Raw genomic sequence first — 22750 nt, 5'->3', positions numbered from 1 at the left:
GGCGCGCCAGCCAATCAGCGCTCAGGCCCCGCGCGCGCTCGCGCTCTCTCTCACTCTCCGCCTCCTACCCCCCCCCCCCGTGACCTTCGCCCTTTGGCCCCGCGCGGTGACCCGCCAAGATGGCGCTGTCCAGGGCCGGCTGCCGCGGGCCGCTCTGGCGCCTCGGCCCCGGGCCCGGCCCCGCCGCCGGCCTGAGCCGCTCCCGGGGGCTGCTGGAGCCGCGCCCCGGCCGGGCGGCGCCGAGGTGAGCGGGGACACCCCCCCCCTCCCCCGCGGCCGGCCATCGCCCCCCGGCCCCGCCATAGCCCCCAGCCCCAGCTACCGGCCACAGCCTCCCCGCCCAGTGACCGGCCTTGTCCTCCCCCGGTGCATCCCCGGTACTGGCCATGGCCCCCCGGTCCCCCATTCCCCGCGACCCCCGCCCCGTTACTTACCGTGGCGTCGTTCCCCCTCGGTGCCACCCTGAGCTCCCCGCCGTCTCCCCAGCGCCAGGCGCGGCCCCCGTTACCGACCCTGCCCCCCGCCCTGCCTGTGCCGCCTTGACCCCCCAGCGCCCAGCACAGCCCCCCAGGCACTGGGGGACCCCCCAACCCTCCCCGGCCCTGGTCCCGATCCCCACCCCCCGTGCTGCCCGCCCCGGCCCCGGCCGTGGCCCCGAGCCCTGTCTCAAGCGGCCACCTGGGCTGGCCAGGGCTGCCCGTGCGGGGCAGGGGGGGTCCCAGCGCCCTGTCCCCTCTCGGGGGGCTTCGGGATTCCCGCAGCCCAGCATCCCGCCTCTCTCCGCGCCGACCGCCGCTTTCCTCGGAGCCTTTTCCTTGAAACACTGACAGAAATAATCGGGGTGGGGTGCGGGGGGGTTTCGCTGCAGGTCCCCGGGGTGCTGCCTCTCCACCAAAGCCGGCTCCAGGTCCGTCCTCGCCGCCCTGGTGTCGAAAGCGAAGCGCATCAACGGGAGGTACGAGAGGTTTTTGGAAAGGACCTTTCCCCGTTTCTACGTGCTGTACGCGACTTTCACGAAAGGTGGGTCCCAGGGAGGAGGGGACGTTTCTGCTTCTCTGGGGAGAACGGAGGCAGCTGGAAACGCGCTGCCCGTTCCCTCCCCGGGGCTAAAAACCGCGTCGCTGGAGGTGTTTGCCCGGGAATTGGGGACCTGAAGGTGCTCTCTGTTTCGGCAGGAATCCAAGCGCTCTTCCTGGAAGTCAAAGAAATAAGAAAAATCAAATCTAAAATGTCCCATCAGAGATTGAGCGTTCAGCAGCTTCCCTACCGAGAGATGGAGCGGCTGCGGCAGGTACGGCGCGGCGCTCGGGACGCGTTTCGGTGCCGCGATGCCCAGCTCTGCCTCCCTGCTGCCGCCGGGGACGTTTCCTCCCCACGAAAAGGGGCTTGAGTTTGTGTGCGGGGCTTCGGCAGGGAGTTGGAGAGGCCGGTTCCTCCGGGTGAGGCGCGTTCCCTGCCTAAAAACAGGGTTTGGAAGCTGCGGCCGGGGCCGGGGCTGTTAATTTTGAGGGAATTTTGCGAGTTTGGCGTCAGATCCTGATTCTCTCTCTAATTTCGGAGGCAGTTTCGCAGGGACGTGATCAAGGCCATTCCCATCGGAGTTATCGCCATCCCGCCCTTCGCCAACTTCTTGGTCATCGTCCTGATGTGAGTACCAGCGTCGTGGTGATCGCCGGGGCTCGGCTGCGGCCCCGATCTTTGGGCTCCTTGATGCCAATATCTTAAATTTTGTGGGACTGTTTTTTTTTTTTTAGTTATAAATCCAGCCAGCCAGTCTCCCTTCCTCCCTCCACCTCTCGCTGTAATAAAAAATACCCGTAGCTGATGAGCCCAGCGATCGTTTCGCAATACCGGCTCCTGCGTGCCAGCAACCCGCCCGGCTCCCTGTTTCTAACACGGAGAAATAATCCCTGGCACGCAGGGAACAGCCCTGTGCGTGCTTGGCTGGAGAAACCTCCTTGCACAATTCCCTCCCAGCTGCCTCTGGAGCGCTTCGAACGTCCCTCTCCCTGCCAGCTGTCCTGCTGCTGTGGCTAAATCCGGGCTAAACCCCTGGATTTTTCAAATCTGCTCCCTGGTTTTCGTGTCCTGCAGGTGGGTGAGAGCCCCGCTGTGTAAAATGGCGCAGGGTGGCGATCTCTGTGTTGTGTCAAGCGTCGGCTGCAGCGGAGAAGCTCCAGCCGGGCCTGGCAGCGATCCGATTGCCTGGAGCGCTCCTTCCTGAGCTCTCCTCGGCCTTTGGAGGAGCAAATCTCCTTCTCTGATAAGGTGACTGGCTTAGTGGAGGAGGGGAAGGCAGTGGATGTTGTTCACTGTCTCAGATCTGATTGATTCATTCATGACACGGTTTCCCACAGCGTTCTCCTGGAGAAACTGGCTGCTCATGGCTTAGACAGGCGTGCGTTTCTTTGGGTAAAGATCTGGCTGGTGGCCGGCCTGGAGCGTGGCGGTGGAGGGAGCTGGAGGCAGTGGCGGCCGCTCGCCAGCCGTGTTCCCCAGGGCTCGGTGCTGGGCCGGTTCTCTTTAATATCTGAACGGTCTGGGCGAGGGGATCGAGTGACCCTCGGACAGTTTGGAGATGACGCCATGTTGTGCGGGATGTCGATCTCTTGAGGGCAGGGAGGCTCTGCAGAGGGATCTGGTCAGGCTGGATCCATGGGCTGAGGTCAACTGTGTGAGGTTTAACAAGGCCAAGTGTTGGGTCCTGCACTTGGGTCACAGCAGCCCCATGCAACGCTGCAGGCGTGGGGAAGAGCGGCTGGAAAGTGCCCGGCGGAAAAGGACCTGGGGGTGTTGGTCAACAGCCAGCTGAACATGAGCCAGCAGTGTGCCCAGGTGGCCAAGAAGGCCAACAGCATCCTGGCTTGTATCAGGAATAGCGTGGCCAGCAGGAGCAGGGCAGTGATCGTGCCCCTGTACTGGGCACTGGTGAGGCCGCACCTCGAATGCTGTGTTCAGTGTTGGGCCCCTCACTCCAAGAGAGACATGGAGGGGCTGGAGCGTGTCCAGAGAAGGGCAACGGAGCTGGGGAAGGGTCTGGAGCACAAGGCTGATGGGGAGCGGCTGAAGGACCTGGGGAAGGATGAGAGGAAACAGCCTCAAGTTGTGCCAGGGGAGGTTTAGACTGGATATAAGGAAACATTTCTTCACTGAAAAGCGTGTCAAGCACTGGAACGGACTGCTCAGGGAAGTGGTGGAGTCACCGTCCCTGGGGGTATTTAAAAGCCGTGTGGATGTGGTGCTGAGGGCCATGGTGTAGTGGTGGCCTTGGCAGTGCTGGGTTAACGGTTGGGCTCAATGATCTTAAAGGTCTTTTTGCAACCTAAACGATTCTGTGATTCCCAAGCTCGCCCCTTTGGAGGAGCCAACATCCACAGCTCCTAGGGGCGAGACGTTCTGCCCCAGCGCAGGACGTTGCTTGCGCCTCTTTCCAGCGGCACAAAATCCGACTGCCCCAGCTCGTGCGTGCGGTTTTCCTCCCTGAATCCCTCTCTCCTCTTCTCTCCAAGGTATTTCTTCCCACGTCAGCTCCTGATCCGCTACTTCTGGACCCCGAACCAGCAGGTTGAGTTCCTGGACGCCTACGACGCCATCCGGAGAGACTCGTATCCAGATGTGGTGGAGAGTTTAGCCCTGGCAGCGCGTTCCCTGCCGGAGCCGCAGCTCCAAAAACGCCTGCAGGAGCTCTGTGCTGAGGTACGTCAACGCCGCAGCCGGTATCACCCGTCCTGCCTGTGCCGCTGCTGCCGCCTCGGCCCTGCCTGGTGGTGATGAATGCCTGTGGGAGGTGTCGGCAACGCACTCCGTGGCCCTTTCAGGTGCAGCGAGGTTCCCAGCCGCGCGTGGCCGAACTCTACGCTGTGAGAAGTTTGTTTTCGGGATCTCCGCTGGGTCTGAACAAGCTTCAGGTGTCTCACGTGGTGAGTGCGGCTTTTCTCCTGCCAGCAGCTCAGAGCTGGCTCTTGCCAAAGAGCGCCGCGGTGCTAATCAACTCAGCTGTGCCCCAAACAGGGTGTTGTGTCCTAAAACCAGTCCAGTTGTGGATGAAAAGCTGGACGTGAGCCGGCAACGTGCGCTGGCAGCCCAGCAAGCCAACCGTCTCCTGGGCTGCATCCAAAGCAGCGTGGCCAGCAGGTCGAGGGAAGGGATCCTGCCCCTCTGCCGCGCTCTGGTGACATCCCCCGGAGCACTGCGTCCAGCTTGCGGGCCCCCAACGTGAGAAGGACACGGACCTGTTGGAGCGGGTCCAGAGGAGGCCACAGAAATGATGCGAGGGCTGGAGCACCTCTGCTATAAGGACAGGCTGAGAGCTGGGGTTGTTCAGCCTGGAGAAGAGAAGGCTGCGGGGAGACCTTATTGCGGCCTTTCGGTGTATAGAGGGGGCTCCAGGAAAGATGGGGAGGGACTCTATCCAGGGGTGTAGCGATAGGACGAGGGGTAACGGTTTTAAACTAAAAGAAAGTAGATTCACACTAGATATTGGGAAGAAATTTTTACGTTGAGGGTGGTGAGGCACTGGCCCAGGTTGCCCAGAGAGGGGGTGCATGCCCCATCCCTGGAAACATTCAAGGCCAGGCTGGACGGGGCTCGGAGCAACCTGCTCTGGTTGAAGCTGTCCCTGCTCGTGGCAGGGGGGTCGGACTGGATGAGCTTTAAAGGTCCCTTCCCGCCCAAACCATTCTCTGATTCTGTGAAAACAGCCCCAGAACAAGACTGTTTGTCCGTCCTTGCTGTAGGTCCCTGGCTCGGTGGGACCATGGGCCACATCTGCGCCATCCCACACACCCAAACTCGCCCCAGACACCCGTGTCCAGCCCAGGGCAGAGCTCGTGTCTCTGGACACCCACTCCCTGCTCTGCTCGCTGGGCCAGGCAGCCGAGCTGGGCGTAACGAGAACTGCCAGGGGCGGCTCAGGGTTTCAGCATGGGTAGGACAATTAGCCAGATAATTAAAAGGGAACAAAATATGGGGCATGTCTGGAACGGGAGAGGCTTTGTCTGATTTAAGTTGTGCCTGAATGGGTCGGAGACCCATTTTTGTAGGGGTCAGACACCCTCACCGGTGACCCTGCCCTTGTTTTCTCTCTCAGAAAGCCCTGAGCCAGGTCCTGTTTCTCACCACCCACTTGCCGGCCTTTTTCCTGAGGCATCGCCTGCGGAGCCACGTCTTGGAGATCCGGCACCTGGACCGCGCCATGCTGCGCCTGGGCTTGGGCCAGCTATCCGAGGAGGAGCTGAAAGCGGTGAGGACGCCTCCTCCAGCCCCGCGCCGGCTGCTTTACCCTGGGGTTGCGTCATCCCGGCCATTCCCATCGTTAGCAGAGCTGCGTCGGGGCACAGCACGTTCCTCCAGACCCACCGCGAGGCGGATTGCGGCCGCTCTGCTCCGGGAAGGCATTTTCTGAGCCCATTTTCCGTGCTGGGACCACGCTGGGACACCACGGGGCACGGTTCACCATTGCTCAGCTCCGCTTCACGCCGAGGAAGGATCTCGGCGCGATCCCCGGTGTTTTGTGTGACCTGGAGTGCCCGACCCTGAACGTGTCCGTATTTTTTTTTTCCTCTCCCCTTCTCCGCAGGCTTGTTACCTCCGTGGCCTGAACTCCACTCATCTCGGCATGTCTGAGTGCAGAGCGTGGCTGGAGCAGTGGCTGGGGCTCTCCTGCAAGCTGCAAGGTAACGGCGGCCGAGGGGCAGCTCCTGCCTGGTGGGGCAGGGGGGCCTGGGAACCTCTCAGGTTTCTCTGGGCACAGGGAGCGTCGGCTCCGGGGAAATTTGGGGTAAACAGTGGCTTTATTCCCCTCTGGGCTGCCCCGTCGATCCCCCGGGGCCTTGTCCCTCAGAGGAGGACGCGGCGGAGTGTGCTGGCTCTCTCCGGGGATGTGTCCATGTTAAATACCCGCAAGGGACAGCCTGTGCCCGGGTGTCCCTGTCCCACAGACCTCGTGGTGGCAGATTCGAGCCCCGCAGCAGCACCGGGGGAAGCAAAATGGGAGCGGGAGGGAAATGGGGGACCCAGAGCAGACGAAAAAGCCCCTGGAGAGAGGGGCCGGGGGCGAGGGGGAGCCCCGCAGCCTCCGGTGCCCACCGGCAGCTTGGGGCGAGCACGTTTGGAGTGGTTGTTCCGCAGCAGCGCTGCTCTGACCCCGCTTTCGTATTTTTTCAGCTTCTGAAGCTTCGCTTCTGGCGAACAGCATGGTCCTGCTGTCCCTCAACTACGTCAGGGCCAAGGAGTGACGGCCGAGCCGCCGGCTGCGCGCCCTCACCCCTGGCATCGTGCGCCGACTTGGTGATTCCCAGCCTGGCGCCGCAAAACCGCCTTTCGGTGATGTGAAACCACAGCCCAGAGTCGGCGAGAGGGGCCCCGATGCGGCCGCGGGGGCGAAGACGCGATTCCCTCCCTCCTGCGCTGGAGGTTTGTGCCGGCGCCGGCTCTTCTCTTTCCCTTCGTGCTGTCGGAGCGGGCTGGCGATGCCGCGGGGCTGAGCCCCATCCCTGCCATCGCTCCGTCGGAGGAGGCGGCTTCACTGTTACAGCTCTTAAACTGCGTCACTTTAATTACGGGAGGGGAGAACGAGCGTCTCCGCTGCCTGTGGACGCTTCCCTTAGTATCTCGTAGTAGCGGGCTCCGTTCAGCTTGGGTTTTGCCTTGCACAGAAGGTTTCACTTAGTTTCTTTACTCCACTGAGCAGTCTTAAATATAAAAATCTCCCTGAGGGGTTAAGAAAAGACCCCAAATCCCCATGCAACCTTACTGGGAGCCTCAGGGGAGGTTCCCATGCTTTTGTTGGGCTGCGGCTGCCTCCCGGAGCATCCCCGTCACAGCCCCTCGCCCGGGGAGCCCTCGCCGCCGGCGCTGGCTGATGGAGGGAGGATGCTAGGGCTGGAAACGCCGCTGCCGACACAAATGGGAGTTAAAAGGCAGCGCTGAACCGCACCGACGCCTTCAGCTGCGTTCGTCAAGTCCTGCCTAATTAGATCTTAGCCCTGCGCTTTCGGCTCGGCGGAGGCGGCTGCGGGGGCTTTAGCGGCAGCTCCCCGCTGCAGGCTGCGTTAAGGGGTTAAAAGCCTCCGTGTCTCACCTCGCCCCGTCACTGCATGAGAAACGTCCGGCTGTCGAGTGAGTTCAAACCAACTTTAAGTGTTTTATTAAAGACAAAAGCAAGCGAGCGGCTCGAGCGTCTCTCTGGAGGCCCCTACCTGCCTCCTGCGCCGTGAAATACTCCGTGTCCCACCACCAGCTCCTCCACCCATGGACGGGGCACGCTAACACCTGCAATATTTCCTTTTTTAAGCATTATTCAGGTATAAAAGGGGTAGAAATCACCCAGCTGTGCTCCAGGCCAGCTCTGAGCTCCTCCCTCACCTCTTGGCGAAGAAAACCCTTCCCCTAAGCCCCTGCCCTCGCTATTTTTGCAGGAATTTGAGACCCCCACTAAGAGGAATTCACCGGAGTGGGTTTAATCCCCTTTAAGATGCAACTCGCCGTGCAAGTTTGAGCATTTCTTTTATTTTTACACTTAAATATTCTCTTTAAATACAGCATTATCACCAGGAAAAAGAACAGAAAAGGCTGGAAAAAAACCAAAACAAAACAAAAAGGCGGAGGACAAGCTTTGGAATCACACTGGAAAATTAAAAATAAAAAGCCACCTGTAGACAGTGTGAGACGGGGAGGTTTAGGAGTCGCAGAGTCACTGTTTAAGTAGGACGGGGAGCCGGGGGACGCCTGGATTTCGGCGGTGCGATAGCAACACGGCTCCCGCAGCAGCTCGGTAGCACCAGAGAGGAGACGGGTGTTTGGTTTCTTACACGGCGATGAATCGAGCAGGAGCCAGCGCGGAACCAGCGTTAGTGTCAGTGAGTACGTTTAAACCAACCAAAACCCCCAAAAAATAATAATAAAAGGCAGAAATGCACTTTCATTGCACTATTAACAGCATAGTTATCTTTGTAAAAATAGAATAAATCCTATTAGTTCTTTGCTTATTGTGAAAGCACCCATCCTAACCAGCGTCTTAGGATTCATTCTGTTGGGTGACGGAGCCTCCGAGCTCGCCTAACGAGTCACCTAACGAGCCGCGTCCTGGCTTGAGCGGGTCCTCACCTGGCTGTGGTGGCCGAGGGCCGGGACACAGAGCTGGGGAGGGAGCGCGGAGTCCGTTGAAAACAAAAAAAGGGGGAAAAGAAAGACTTTAACCCATTCAAGTGTCACCATTTGCTCCGTTTTTGCAGCTCGGAGTTGCTCCGTTTCGTGCGGGAGCTGAAAAAACTCCCGTGGCCAAAGCGGCGCCGGCACGGTGGCTGGCGAAGGGACGCGGGGACGCCACCGGCGAAGCGCCCAACGAGGGATAAGGCTTTGTTCCTCCCCAACGGCGAGCGGGAATCTAGCCCTTGGGTGCCGGCTGAGGGCAGGGCGAGCTGCCGCTGGGATCGGCGCCGGCCGGGTAACGCGCCCCGAGCCCCCGCTTTGGAAACCAGCCCCTTCCCCTCTGCTCTGCCCTGGGAGAAGGGGACAGCGTCCCCGGGGGCTTGGTCCCGGCAGGGCGGGAGGGGACGGGGAAGAGCCGCTTTGCCAGGCTTAAGGCTCGGTTGGAACGGCTCGCCGAGGCGGCGAGAGCAGCAAAGGGGTTTTAAACCCCTTTAAACGCCTTTCGGCAGAGGGAAGCGACCGCCAGGAGCACAAGAAGAGCCTTAAACCACAACAACCCCCGCCAAAACAATTCAAGCACTTCGTCAGACCACAGTTTTACCCCCCCAGTTTCCCTGCTCTCCAGCTGGGACATTTCCCTTGGGAGCAGCGTCCCCTGCGAGCAGCTCCGGGGTTGTTTTCCAAGGCGAAGCGAGGGCGGCAGCTGCGGGGCTGTATTGGATGGAACCCTCCGGCAGAGGAAGCTCGTGGGCATCGGGGGCTCTTTGCTCCCCCCTCTCCTCCCAATTCTCTCCTTTAAAAGACTGGATTTGCTTATCCGGAGTCCGATAAACGGCGGGGGACGGAGGGGAGACGCTTCCCCTCGGCCGGGGCAAGGCTGGAGCGAGGGCGGAGGTTAAAGCCGCTGGAGAGAGGGAAGGGGAGCTCGGAGAAGTGTGTGTGTGTGTCCCCCCCCGGGTCCTGCCCCTCGAGACGCAGCGCAGAGACCTTCAGCAGGGCCGGTTTCAGCAGGAGGCAAAGGGGGGGCCTGGTCCCAGTGCTGGGGGAGCCGGGAGGGTGGCCAGGAGGGTGGAAAGTGCTTTTACTGCCTGGCTGGGGGATGTGGCAGCTCCTTGACCGTTCCTTGAAGCTGGCGTGGAGCACGGGGATGGACACGGTTCCCCGTCACGGCCGTGCCGCAGCCACGAAGGGCTCAAACTCTTCATAATCAGGTGGTTAAAACCCCCCCAAATTTTGTAGGAGGGTTTGCGGGCCACGGTCTTGCCCCCTCTTGTGCAATGAGAGCCTCCCCGACGGCTCCGGGTCCTTCCTGATCCATCCTGGCCCCTCATGGCGGCTGCGGTGGCTGGTAGGGCAGTGCCATGGGGAAGGGGCTGGAGCAGCACTCGGAGGCGCTGGGTTGTGACACAGCCCGGTAAACATTCATTAAAGGAAAAAGGAAAAAGAAAAAAAGAAAAAAAGGTCTTTTTTCATTAAAAACCAAAGAGGGCAGAGGTCTCCCGGCAGCCTGGAGGGCAGGGGCTGCGGTGGGAGCAGCTCAGGGGGAGGAGGACGGGAAGGAGCTGCCACGGGAAGCAGGAGGCTCCGGATCCGGCGTGTCCCGGCGCACAGGCGGCAACCAAGCGGCTGCTGGCATCGGCCAAGCCGCAAAAACCGTCTCTGCCGGGCAAGCGAAAGGCTCCTGGCACCGGGCGAGGGGACGCCGTTTAAAATCCTCTGTACAAAGCAGCCCCCGCTCTCCCCCACTCCCCCGCACAATTAAATAACCACCAGTGGCCGCTGCCGGTCCATAAAATATTATTGTCAATAAATAAAGGAGTGCTGAGGGGGGGGCGGGGCTGCTCACACAGGCAGGACGGGCCCCAGCGAGCGCTCCTCGGCGGAGGGTGGCTCGTGCGCCCGCTCCGGGGCTTGCTCCGGTGGCACGGGGGACGGGGAGCACGGGCAGCGGGGAGCGGCCGTGGCTCGGCAGCCCTCGGAGGACGGCGCGGCCTCCGGGGACGAGGGAGGATTTTTGGATGCTTCCCCCTTGGTCGCAGCAGCGCCGGCTCGGCTGCAAGTCACCACGGGGACGGGGAGGACGCCGAGGTCCTTCTCACCCGGGCAGGAGGACGGTGCCGGCAGCTCCGCCAGGCTGCTCTCGCCCTTGGCGCCCAGCACCGGCCTCTGCTCCACCTGGTAGTAGACCACAGGCCCATCGTTCAAGTAGGGCTGGTCGCCCGCCGCCGAGGCCGCCTGCTCCGAGCCGTCGGCGAAGCAGAGGACGGACGAGCCCGGAGGTAACTGGGCTTGGATGAGGATGGGGGCGGCGAGACCCGGGCACAAACCCTCCGGCACGGCCAGGGGCTCCTCCAGGATGCAAACGCCCAAGCTCTCCACGCCGGAGCCGTTGCTGGAGTCTTCCTCAGCCTTCAGCCTCTCCAACTCTTCCGCCGTTTGCAGGTGCATGACGGCCGTCTCGTTCTCCGCCATGAACTCCTGGAAGTCCTGCGTTTCGGCTGGCTGCGGCCCCAGCCAGTCGCTGGCAGAGCCGTGAGCGGCAGCGGCGGCCGCCTCCTCCTCCGGCGCCTGTGGCCGCCCGCCCTGGCGCTTGTTCTCCAGCTCCAGCTTCATGATGGTGTGGAGGTAGTGAGTCCGCACCCGGATGGGATTGAATTCGATCCGACCGGCCATGTTACCGCAACCGTCCCGGGAGCAGCCACAGGGGAAGGACATGCGATCCACCTGGCAGGGAGATGGAGACGTGGCAGCTCCAGGATCCCAGAGGATCCCTCCCCAGAGCCTAAAAATCCATCCTGGCGCTGCCTGACGTTGGGAATTTGGAGCTGGGGGAGTTTTTTCCCCCTGTGAGTTGTCCCAAAAACAAGCTGGAGCTGCACCCCGGCCCCTCCAGGAGCAGCTGGCACCCAAGGAGAGCGTGCCTGCACCAGGACGAGCCCCGGCAACCCGGTTTTGCTACCGGCATCTCCTTCCCCGACTCACCTGGCATTTAATCCCCGCCTGGCTGCAGGCGCAGGCCTCCGGGTCGCAGTAGAGGCGGCAGTCGCAGCCGCACTCCTCCCGGGACAGGCGGATGGCCCGCAGCTCCTGCTTCTCCTCGGCATCGATGCGGTGAACGCCGGAGGCTCGCAGCAAAGCTCGGCGGCGTTTGGTGGGCAGCGGCTGCAGGAAGAAATAGTCGTCCACCTCCACGTTCTCCACATCGATGTCGTCGTCCGAGACGTCCTCCAGCGTCAGGCCGTCCGCCTCCTCTGACTCCACCGTGCCGTTCTTGGTGAGCTGTGGGGCAGCGGGGCAGAGTCAGAACCCAGCCGGGGGGATGCCGAACCCCGGCGATGAGGCAGGATGGAGGATGTATGTCCCTCCATCCCGCTCCTGGTCCCCCACCGACCACCCACCACCCGGCTCAGAGCCTTCCCTTGCCCCCCAGCACTGAGCAGGGTCCGGCGCCACGAGCTGAGCCCCCCACAGAGCCGTCCCCGTGCGATTGCCCCCCAGCCAGACTGCGGGTGGGCTCAGGGTGGTTTATAGGAGAAGAAAGGGGGAAAAAAATTAAATAATAAAAGAATTCAGAGCAGAGAATCCCTTTTCCATCTTCCCTCCGCTATGGCACCCTGCAAATAGTGAGATAAAAGGAGGTCGCTGCTGCTGAAAATACCAGGGTCCCAGGAGAGCGGCGGCAGCAGCAGAGCTGCAGAGCATCCCCCCCAGGGAAAATGAGGTTTGAAAGCAACAGAGGGGCCAGAGCCGGATCCTGCAACGCGCCTTCACCTCCCTGCTCTGGTCCTTCAAACTCCCTTCCTCCCCACGCACTCAAATACCCCCAAATCTTGGCACTGAGGATAAATGGGGGTCCCCAGCCCTCACACATGGAGGCAGCAGATGGAGAGGTCCATGGCCTCCCAAGGAGCTGGTGGAAAAGCCTACTTTTAAAAAAAAAATTAAAAAATAAAGAAAATAAAGAGGCAGCAGGCTGGATTTGCATGCCTTTGCCTGAAGCAGGCTCGGATCACAGGCTCTGCAAAGCATCCCGCTGAGCAGAGCCCGGCTCTGGCAACGCCCGAGGGCACGGACCCAACCCGGGGACGGGCTGGAAAACAGGCAGAGCCACCCGAGATCCCGATCTTCCCCTGACGCAGCCCGGCTGCCGCCTCCCAGACTGGAATTTCTACCGGCACGGACCTGGCAAGGTTTGGCCGACAGCTCCGAATCCAGCACAGGCCGACGCTGCCCGGCTGGCCCCGTGTGAGGGCGCAGCATCGACGCAAAAAAGAGGTAAAAGAAATAAAAAGGAAGCGTTCAGCAGCGATAAATCTATCCCCAGCTGATGTGAAATGGCAGCCTGGATCTCTCTCCTCCAACCTGGCTTACGCTCAAGCTCCCCCAAAGCTCAGGGAGGTGTTTCCCGGCTGCAGCATCGCCTGGATTTCTCCAGTGACACCCCGCTTCCCCGGCAATACCTTCATTTTCTTGGCGTGGAGTTTCTCTTCTTTGAGGTGCTCCCGTAGGATCTCCCGGTGATTCACCTCCTGCTCCTGGGCGAACTCGCAGAGCGTGTAGCGGCGGACGGAGTTGTGGCGTTGGGCCATGCCCAGGGAGCTGCCGCCCTGGCTGGGGACGCTGGTGAAGCCCTGGCGTCGGGCGAAGTAGTAGACGGTCACTTGGTCGAAGCGGACATTCTTCCTGCGAAGCTGCTTCTGCCGCTTCAGGATGGAGGTGGCTGTTGCGGGGGGAAGCCAGAGAGGGGCTGTTAGGAGCAAAAAACCCCTCGGGGGAGTCCCACAAAGACCTCCCACCCCACTGGAAAGTGGCTTTTCTGCTCCCAGGAGCAGGTCGAGCTCGTGCTGGTGGCCCTGAGCTTTGGGCTTTGGGCGAGGGCTGCGTCCGCACGGGCTGCGCTCTTACCTCCGATGCCACCTAGACAACCCCATCAATCCCCGTGCCCCTACACCAGCAGCACCCCGTTCTGCCACCAAAATATCTCAGTAGGGGCGAACGCCGGGAAGGGGTGAGAAAGGGTCCGGGATGGACCTTGGGCGACCAAATTGGGGTCTAATATTTGAAATTCCCCGGGGTCTGGCACGACCCGTACTCATGGGACTCTCCTCATCACCCCAAACGGGTTATAAGGGACGAAGAGGGGAAGAGCGGAGCCAGCCCCGCATCCAGGAGCCTCGTGCTCGATGGCAGAGACGCTCGGAGGCTGGGAACATGGACGGCGACCGTCCCCGACCACTCACGTATGAAGCCGGTGGAGCTGGAGGGGTTGACGCTGTCGCAGCTATCAGCGCTGTCGCTGTTGGAGATCTCGTCGTCCGAGTTGGAGCCTGGCGAGCCCACGTCCGCATCCTCAAACTTCCTCTTGAGGCCGGCGCTCGCGATCGCATCCATTTGGCCGCGGTTCGCATGGAGAGCCGGCGGGCGGCAAGGGGGGGTCGCTTTGCCACCAGCTTTCCGGCGCCGGCCCCTGGAGCTGCCGGCGGGCTCAGCGCGTCGCTGCGGAGAAGGCAAGAAGTAACGGCACTTCGGATAAGCCAGCATCACTCGGGATAACCAGGAAAGGTTTCCCTGGCTCTTAAGACCAGCTTCTCCCCATCCCTGCCCTCCCCACCACGATCCCCAACGCGTTACTGCAGTTCTCCGAGGCGAGCCCGTCCTCCCTGCGTCTGGTCTGCAGGAGGAAGCTGCGTGCGGTTATTTAATATTATTTAATGATATCCTTTAATTGTGGGGCAGCCCTGGAGGGGTCAGGCGGTTGGGCAGGGTGATGGCTGCAGCTCCCTTCCAACCGAACTCTTCTGTTCTAAACTGATTTGTAACCGAATTAACCCCAAGCAAAAGGAGACGCCAGTTTTATAATGAAAGGAGCTCGTGCCGCCACGGCACGGCCGACCACCGCATGCTTCACCCGTGAAATAACCTTTGCCGGCGGCTCGGTACTCCCACTAACTCCCTCGCTAAAAAAACCTAAAGCTTAAAACGATCTCGGGACACGCCAGGGGTTATCCACCCAACACCGATGCCGGATCGGCGGCTCCAGCCAAGCCGTAGGGAGGGAAAAAGCCCTCGTAGGATTTTGCTGGGAGAGTCTCCGGCATTTTCCTGCCCCCTCGTTAATGCCTACGTGCTCCAAAACAGGCGGCTTGCCCATGGGAAGCCGGGAAATGCTTGGCTCCAGCTTGGGTGAGGAATTTTTGGGAGCTGATCCTCGGGTGGGAAGAGCAGCGAGCATCGCTCCTCGTCCGCCTGATGCTTTCGGGTCACCGCAACACCAGCGGCTTCTGCTTTTGAACCGAGCCCAGGGCGTATCCCTCGTCCCCGTCCCCAGGGCTGGGCTGGAGCGGGAAGCCTCCCGGCATGGCCGGTCCCCCCCCGGGGAGCCCAGCACCCACCCGGTTGTGCCCTCTCCTCTCATCTCCTCTCCTCTCCGCTTTGTGTTCCCTCCGCTCGCCGTTCTCATGGCAACGGAACAACCGGCTTCGAAAAAAAGCATGTCAGCCAACGGCACCCTGCGGAACCCCGGGACGTGGCGGCCTCGGGGGGGTCAGAGGGTCCGTGGATGGGATTCGGGGGCAAACGGGCAGCGGGAGGCACTGCCCACACCCCGGTAAAGCCCAGGGACGGGCTCCGCGTCACCTCCAGCATCGTTAAAGCCGAAAAGGAAACGCCAGTGTGCTGCTTCTCCCCCAAAAAGGATGTGCCGGTGCCAAAGCCGCAGCAGCACCGGGGCCGTGGTGAAGCCCCTGAGCAGGGTGCGATTTCCCGGCCCGTGGACGCCGCAGCTTGGGTTTAAATACAGCTTTTGGGGGTGTTTTTTTTGTAGGCAAATTGCTTAATCCTGTTGCTAAACGGGGGGAAAAAGCAGCTGTTGAACCAGCGTAAGCGTCAGCCCAATTAAGGAGCTGATTTAACGACACCGATCCCGCACGTGATGCAAGGGGAAAAGGAGGCAGAAAACACCCGCTCGAGCATTGCTGCCCTGCTGAGCCCGGCACCGCGTCCCCAATCCCCCCCCCTTATTTTATCACCTCCATCGCCCCAAAACGGCCCCGGCCCCGTGTCCAGGAGGTCCCCGGTCGGGCTCCTGTGGGTGCTGCCGACACGGTGACGCTCGGCCCGGGGGCTCAGCCAAGCCCCCCCCAGCTCCAGGGGTCTCCCATGATCAGACCTGGCTGCGCCGCCACCTTCATCGGCCTCGTTTTAGGAAGAAGATAATTAAGGAGGAGAGTCTCTGCGGTTTCTCCCATTCCCTCCAAAGCAAATCTTCGAAATGTCATCCAAACCCCTCTCCCTCGGGTGCTTACGGCGAGGAAAATCAGCGACGGCGTCCGGGTGGGCACCCCCCACCTGCGGCATCGAACTCCGGCCGGGGATGGAGACCGGATCCTTCCCTGGATGGATCCATTGGGAGATGTCGGACTCGGTGATCTTAAAGGTCTTTTTCACCCTAAATGGTGCGTATTAATTGTGTTTCTTACAAAGGACCAACTCGCTGCGCCGGGGGGGGGGTCGAAACTGCCCCAGAGCTGGGGAAAAAGAAGCCAAGGCCGGCAAGGCGGGCACCCAGCCGGGGGTGCTGCCCCGAGGGACGGCTGGGGCCGAGGACGGGGAGCCGGGAGCGGCGAGGAGCTCGGGGAGACGCTGCAGGGGGTGAGGCAGCCGGAAAAGGAAGTTTTCACCTCATTTCTCCACGGTAGAAGCTCTCCTGCCCGTGCGGGCATCCTCTTCCTCCGCCTCCGTCTCCTCCATCGGTGTGGCGGCAGCTGCCCCCGTGCGATGCAAAGGCCAGTTTAATTCATTTATTAGCTCAAACTACCCCTTTTTTTGAAATAAACCCCCTACTTTTGAAAATACCCAGGGCGCAGAGGCGAGCTCGGCAGCTCAGAAGCCCCTGAAGCCCCAGCACGGAGCCGGGGGCTGCGTGCCCGGAGAAGTCCCCGGAGCCTCTCCGAGGGAGGACGGGAGCCCCTCGCCCTCGGGTGGGACCGTGCTCTGCAGCAGGGCGAGGATTTTTGGCCCCGAGGTTGGGATCTGGCTTAAGCGAAGGCTTAAGGAGGGAGGGGACAAAGAGCCGGCATCCTCCCTACGGCAGGGAGCCTCACCCTGCAGGGAAAGCCTCTCCTCCTCCCTCCTCACCTCCTGAACCAAAGACACAGGTGGGGAAAAAAAAAATAAAAAAAATCTATTAACGATGGTGGTAAAAGTCAGAGCGGGGCGGGGGGAAATAAAATAAACCGTTTGCAGGTTTTTTTCCATTTTTAAATGGAGATAAAGCCCCAAGCAGGGGATTCGGGACGGGGAAAGAGAAAACTTGACTCAAGTCTCACACCAAAAGGAGCTCAATGAAAAATATTATTTTTTTCCGTGTCAGCCGTTGCTGGAATTGCCTTTGGGAGCGGGGAGGGGTTCAGGAGAGAGACGGGACTCGCGCAACCATGGATGCAAAGAGCCTCCCGAGACAGAGCCAGTCCAGCCACAACACTCCAAGATCCGATCGGGAAAACCTGCCGGCTCGAAGCTCATCCAAAGTTGATTAACGAGCCCGATCATCACGAGTAATTTCACGCTGTCGTGCTGCAAAAAAACCCCAGGCTCCTGGTTTGCTGGTTCCCAGCTTCCGGAAGAGGAGGAAGGGCGGGAGCGTCTCTGGGTGAGGGATGCTCCGTGGTCCCCAAAGCTCGTTTGCCGACGCCAACGGATCTGCCGCCCTCGGTCCAGGTCCCACTAACGAGTTTCATTTCGCTGCCCGTGACTCCGGCATCGCCTCCGATGATCCTCGATCCACGTCGGATGCGCTGCCGGGCTGCTCCTCCATCGCAGCTTGTCCAGGCAGAGACCGAAATAGCAATTCTGGAGTGATGAGCGGTTTTATTTCCAGATATTCAGAGTAATTAGTAATTAGTTATTACCAGGCAGGGACCCTGTGAGCACCCTGCGGATTTTGTGATCCTCTGGGCATCCCATGGATTTTGTGATGGCTCCCAAAAATCACACGTGGATCAAGGGCTCCGGGGCCAACTAACTCGGAGGATGCTCAAGGTTTCCTCCTCGTATTTACTCCCCTCTACAAACTGCTTTAACCGCATCCCCCAAGCATCAACTTCTGGGGGAGGCCGGGTTTAAATAAGTTTCCCGTAAAAAGCCAGAGCCAAAAGCAGATCCTGACAAAGCTTCCCAGGGTTTCGAGGTATCGGAGGTGTCAAATACAGCGATGTGGGATTATTTCAGCAGCCGGATGAGGAGAGGGTGGGAATGATATGCAAGAAGGAAGAAAATAAATATATAAATATACAAGGAGAGACCCCTGGGCTAAGCAGCAGCCCACCGGCCATCGGGGAAGCACCCCAACCCCATCCTGGTTGATAACGGGTGTATTTAAGACCAGATCACGGCACGCAGGATAAAGCCAGAAAAATATAATTGAGGAATAACCGAAGGAGCCCATTTTATTCCGTTGCAGCGCTCGGCGTCTCCCGGGAAGGCGACGCTGGAGTGCAGAGGCAGCGCCGGCGGCTGGAAGGAGCCAGGCTGCAATTTCGTATTCCCCCCACCCCGAGAGAAGGACAGCTCTCGGCAGCGATTTCAACTGGAAAATGTCTCACCCCCGGGGTGAAACCCACCCAAAAAAGGGGCTTCCCCTCCGGCAGTCGCCCCCCCAGCTCGGCTCTCTCCCTCGTTACCAATTATGCAGCAGGATTAGCATTGCCGGGGATGACACGGCAGCATCACTGCAGAGCATCACGCCGTGACGTTGCGGGGGGAGCGCGCCGAGGTGCCGAGCACCCCCTGCTCGCCGCCGGCCCCGAAAGCAACCACAAGCCCGTAGCTTTGTGGTCGCATGGAATAAAACACCCTTCAGCGCTCCCCGGTAAGCGGAAAAGCAGCTCCCACCATCGCCCCGAAACCCCCCCGGGTCGTACGGCAAACCCCGACCCCACCAAGGACGGGGAAACGGGCGTTTATCGCCGAGGGAAAGCAAACAGAAAGCCACAGGGAGCCCGAACCCTCGCTCCGCACTTCCTCCAAAGAGCAAATAAAGCAGCTCACCTCCTCAGGGACAGCCGGCGGGACGGGGAGCCCCTGCGGCACCCCCCGGGGCGGCAGAAGGGCTTGGGCTTAGGTTCGGCACCGCTTGGGAAGGGTCTGGCACACTCAAGCACGTGGCCGGACCCAGCGGAGCACATAAACTCCCCTCCGAGGGGGAAAAAAATTAAGCTCACGCTCGATAATCACTGCAGAATTAAACAAGGAGCCGGCAAAAACGGTCGGATCCGGGGGCACCTGCACCTGCTCAGCACCCGGCGCGGAGCACGCCGCTCCCTGCCCGTGGTCCGTCAAATCCAGGCGTTATCCCGGGGCAGGAATTAGGGGAGAAGCTCGTATCAACGAACCCAGAAATGGGATTAAATCATTTCCGCCCCGCCGGGACGGTCGGGACGGCTGCTTGGCCACCGTGAAGAGTTCAGCAGTTCGGCTCGTTTACAAATTAGTCGTCGGAGGCTTTCCCAAAGGATTCGGCCGTTGGCCTCCGCAGCCAGAAGGTTGATGGATTTGCTGGGCTGCGTTTCAGGGATGTCGCGGCCGGTCGGCTCGCCGGAGATCCGAGTTCAGCCTGAGTCGGTCCTTACAGCGCCAGCACTTCAGCGAGCGACCGGCTTCAGGTTTTTACGACAAACAGGAGAAGATTCGGTTCCTACGCTGCCGATAACGAACGCAGCTAACGAATAAATCTAGGCTACAGCTCCCACGGCTCAAGCACCGCCGGCGCTGGAGCCTGCGCTTATGCAACCAGCATCGCAATCGGTAGCGATGGGTCCGGGTTGTCCTAGAGCCCCGAATCACCTCTGTGTGCCTGCTGAAGGTGGGCAGATCTTCCCACGCTGCCGCCCGACCTCCTGGGGATGGTTCAGGCGGGTGCTATGGAAAAGGCTGGTCCCAAAAAACCCCACTCGGTCCCTTTGCCCGTCACCAGAAGCAAGTCATAAAGGTGGGTCCACCCCACATCGCACATGGTGGCTCCACAGAACACCTTGACCCAAAGACCTTGAAGGTGAGCGAGACCCTGAAGGTGGGGGCAAGGGAGACCCTGAAGGTGCGGGGGACCCTGAAGGCGAGGGAGGCCATGAAGGCGAGGCCAAGGGAGACCCTGAAGGCACGGGAGACCTTGAAGGCAAGGGCAAGGGAGACCCTGACGGCGAGGGCAAGGGAGACCCTGACGGCGAGGGCAAGGGTAGAGCAGTAGGAGGACATCGCCGTGGTTGTCCCACTGGTCCAGCTCCTCCCGAGGGTGAGCGTGGAGTTGCTGGGCCGAACCCTCGCTCCTGGATGCTCTTCTCACCCGGGTGAGAGGGGCAAGACCTCACGCGCTGCCTGACACGTGCTCCTGGGCTCCCTCCGGATGGTGGCCAAGGACAGCTGGAGGCAGCTGGCCCTGGCCACCACGCCACGAGGAGACCACGGGGCACCTGAGCTGGTGGGACTCCAGAGCATCGGGGTCAGCTCCGCTCCCGCGCAGACCTCGGCTCCCACCGCAACGCCCCTGAGGAGAGGAGGGCCGGGGCCACGGCGCAGCGAGGGCCGGGCAAGGAGAAACCTTCTCCAGTGCGGGCTGGTGGAGGTCCCACCAGCGCCCGCCAAGAGGGGGGATCATCCCAGCCCCCTCCTCACCTCCCAGCGCCTGCGCTGGGGGCAACCGCCCCCTGCAACGACCTTCGGGGACACCAGACCGGGACCCCCAAGATGGCTCCTCCTCCAGACCAACGCGTCCCACCAGCATCACCGGCTCCTTCCCACCGCCCCGTGGGGGCCCCACCCAACGCTGCCTCCACCTCAACGCGACCCCCACCCACAAGGCCCCCCCCCCACCCCCTATAGGTCCCCAGCTAGAGGATGAAGCAGCTATAGGGGCACTCTGCATCCTCCATAGGACCCTCAGCCCCCCCAGATCCGTCGTAGCCCCCCCCAGGTGCAGGAGAGGGAGAGCCCCAGCTGCAAGGGCCCCCACATCCCCTATAGGCCCCCCCAAACATAAGGGTGCCCCACATTCCTTACAGGCCCCCAAAACACAGGAGAGGGCAGAGCCTCAGCTGCAAAGGCCCCCCTACATCCTCTGTAGGACTCTAGTAAGGGCCCCCTACATCCCTTATAGGCCCACAGCCGTAAGGGTCCCCCACATCCTCTACAGGCCCCTAGCTGGAAAAGGCCCCCATCCCCTATAGGCCCTCAGCTGCAAGGGTCCCCCATATCCCCTATAGGTCCTCCAGCTGGAAGGGGGCCCACATCCCCTATAGGCCCCTGCATCCTCTACAGTCCCCCTCCCCCAGCCAGAAAAGACCCACATCCCCCATAGGCTCCCCAGCTATAAGGGCCCCCACATCCTCTATAGCCCCCCAGCTGGAAAAGGCCCCATCCCCTATAGGGCCCCCATCCCCTATAGGCCCCCAGCTGCAAGAGGAGGGAGAGGCCGCCCCCCCCTCCCCCCTGGGCCCCCCCAGCCCGCCGGGGCGGGGGAGGGGCAGCGAGGCGGGACCCCCCCCCCCCACTCACCGGCTCCCCACGGGCGGGGCGGGGGTCGGCGGGGCGGGGCGGGGCCGGGCGGGGGCGGCTCCCGGGGGCGGCTGGGCGCGCGCTGGGGCTGCGGCCGCGCGGACCCGCCCCGCCGCCGCTCGCCGACAACAATGGGGCCGCCGGCGCTGCGCCGCCCCTTATATACCCCGCGTCACGTGACGGACACGCCCCCCGGCCCGCCACCGCCCGCGCCGCGGGGCAGGCTGGGAAAGCGAGTCCGGCGGCGGGAGAGGGCGGTGCGGCCGCGGGGCACGCCGGGAAATGTAGTGCGGAAGTGTGTGTGGGCGGGGAGAGAGCGGGCCGGGCCCGGTCCCCTCTGCCCCGGCCTGGAGCGGTGCCTTCCGCCCCCGCCGGGACCCAGCTCAGGGCCCTGGTGGGGGCTTCACCCCCTCCAGGGCTGGGGAAGGGCCTGAAGCGGATGGGGGGACAGGGGGAGCACCCCAAACCCGCTACGGGGGGGGGCTCCGGGCCACAGCCCCGGGCTCTGTGGAAACCCCGCTGGAGGAGAGGGGGTGGCCGAAAGCTGCCCGGCGGAGGAGTCTAGACAAGAGATTAGCGAGGCTGGAAACAGCAGGAAGAGGCCAAAAGCGCCTTATTCTAGCGATAACGGCCCAGCTGCAGCGCTGGCAGCGGGGAGGCCGCAGGGCAGCTCGCCACGGGGGGTTCGGCCGGCTTGTTGGCACGGGGGGCTGGCAGCCCGGGCCTGGCCTCAGCCCGGGCCTGGCCTCAGCCCGGGCCTGGCCTCAGCCCTCCCGGCTCGGGGGCACGGCCGCGGCCGGCTGACCCCCCTAGAAGGCAGCAAGCTCCGCTGGTGCAAGCCCCCGGCTCCGTCCTCCTCTTCCCCAGGCTGCTGGCACAGGGCTGAAGAGGGCTGCGGCCCCGAGGAGACAGACCAGCTCCACGGGGGTCTCCCCCCTTCGGCTTTTCCCCCCTCCATGAGACCCTAGCGCTCACCTCGGCAGCCCCTCCGACACGCTCCTCCTGAGGAGAACTCGCTCGGCACTTCCCCCCGGATTAGGGATTAGCTGAGTTATTAACTAATAAGCAGGTCAAGGTATAGGATTAAAACCCCTCTTCGTTCCCCCCACTCCCACCCCTTTGTCTCCCCCCTTGTTTCCAGCTGGCAACCAGGGCTGGAGAAAGGACTGGCCCGTTGCTACCCCATCCATCTGGGGGGGCTTTCGTTCTCCTCCCAGAGCCACCACGTGTGACAAATCACTTTGCCGGCATTTTCCTCATCCAATAGATTAAAATCAGCCACACACACCCAGCAACAACAATACAAAAAGTTTACCGAGCCCGCGCCACCACCGTACAGGTCCATCACACTTAAGAGAAAAGAACAGGATTAAAATACACATCTTCCCCATCACCAGAGGTACCAAAACGCATACAAAAGGCGAGCGGCCGAACACAAGCACCTCTGTCTGCAGAGCTCACAGTGCAGCCACGCCCCAGCATTCATGGGGAGAAGCGAGCAAAATTATTCCATTTTTTAATGACTTTTCTTGGCATCTTTACCCCCGACCGATTTACAAGGCTTTGGCGGCTCAGGGCAGGACCCGCAGCAGCTCGGGGCGTGCTCGCACCGCTGGTCCAGGCTCAGAGAAGCGAGCTGTCTCAAAGCCAGGTGAGGAGACCAAGCAGCCTCCTCCTCCCTGCTGGAATTACCAGCCAGAGGCTTTGGCCAGACGCTTTGACCCGAGTTCAGACGGTGCTGGGCGAATAAGCCCAAGTGGAGAGGATCCTGGATACCCGCTGCCAGCAATCGGCTACGACCGTTCCCAGGATTAACCCCCGGATCCTCCAGTTCCTCGCCAACACTGACGCTACCCAGCCCTGGATGCAGCTGGGAGGCAATTTTGGGGGCGAGGGGGAGCCGCCACAGTCCTGAACAACGGTTTCGGGGAGCTGCTGACCTACGTCCTGCCTCCGGTGCCAGAGTGAGCACGTGCCAAGCGTTGTAACACGCGACGGGGAAGGGAGACAGGGACGCTTCGGGGCCCTCTGCACCACGATGGAGTCACAAGCA

At 61.6% G+C, this 22750-nt stretch overlaps 2 protein-coding genes across 4 annotated transcripts; one reads left to right on the top strand and one right to left on the bottom strand.

The window, feature by feature from the left end:
• Positions 1–85: 85 nt before the first annotated feature.
• Positions 86–7166, top strand: LETMD1 (LETM1 domain containing 1). Its single transcript, XM_072847071.1, has 9 exons — positions 86–244; positions 869–1020; positions 1176–1291; positions 1565–1647; positions 3510–3696; positions 3819–3920; positions 5090–5242; positions 5579–5675; positions 6166–7166. Exons 1-9 carry the CDS (start codon positions 120–122, stop codon positions 6234–6236), a joined length of 1086 nt encoding a protein of 361 aa, XP_072703172.1. The 5' UTR covers positions 86–119; the 3' UTR covers positions 6237–7166.
• Positions 7167–7489: 323 nt separating this feature from the next.
• On the bottom strand, positions 7490–20815 carry CSRNP2 (cysteine and serine rich nuclear protein 2). 3 transcript variants are annotated; one of them, XM_072847068.1, is made up of 5 exons: positions 20698–20815; positions 13392–13647; positions 12612–12871; positions 11134–11430; positions 7490–10875 (listed from the first exon to the last, which is right to left on the bottom strand). In XM_072847068.1, exons 2-5 carry the CDS (start codon positions 13540–13542, stop codon positions 9994–9996), a joined length of 1590 nt encoding a protein of 529 aa, XP_072703169.1. In that variant the 5' UTR covers positions 13543–13647; positions 20698–20815; the 3' UTR covers positions 7490–9993. The 3 variants fall into 3 exon arrangements, with proteins under 3 accessions (XP_072703169.1, XP_072703170.1, XP_072703171.1); XM_072847069.1 differs by lacking the exon at positions 20698–20815 and adding an exon at positions 15320–15879; XM_072847070.1 differs by lacking the exon at positions 20698–20815 and adding an exon at positions 15456–15879.
• Positions 20816–22750: the final 1935 nt, after the last annotated feature.

This window comes from Ciconia boyciana, chromosome 27, assembly GCF_034638445.1.
Source record: "Ciconia boyciana chromosome 27, ASM3463844v1, whole genome shotgun sequence".
Taxonomy (NCBI): domain Eukaryota; kingdom Metazoa; phylum Chordata; class Aves; order Ciconiiformes; family Ciconiidae; genus Ciconia; species Ciconia boyciana.
This window is presented reverse-complemented; position numbering and strand designations above follow the sequence as displayed.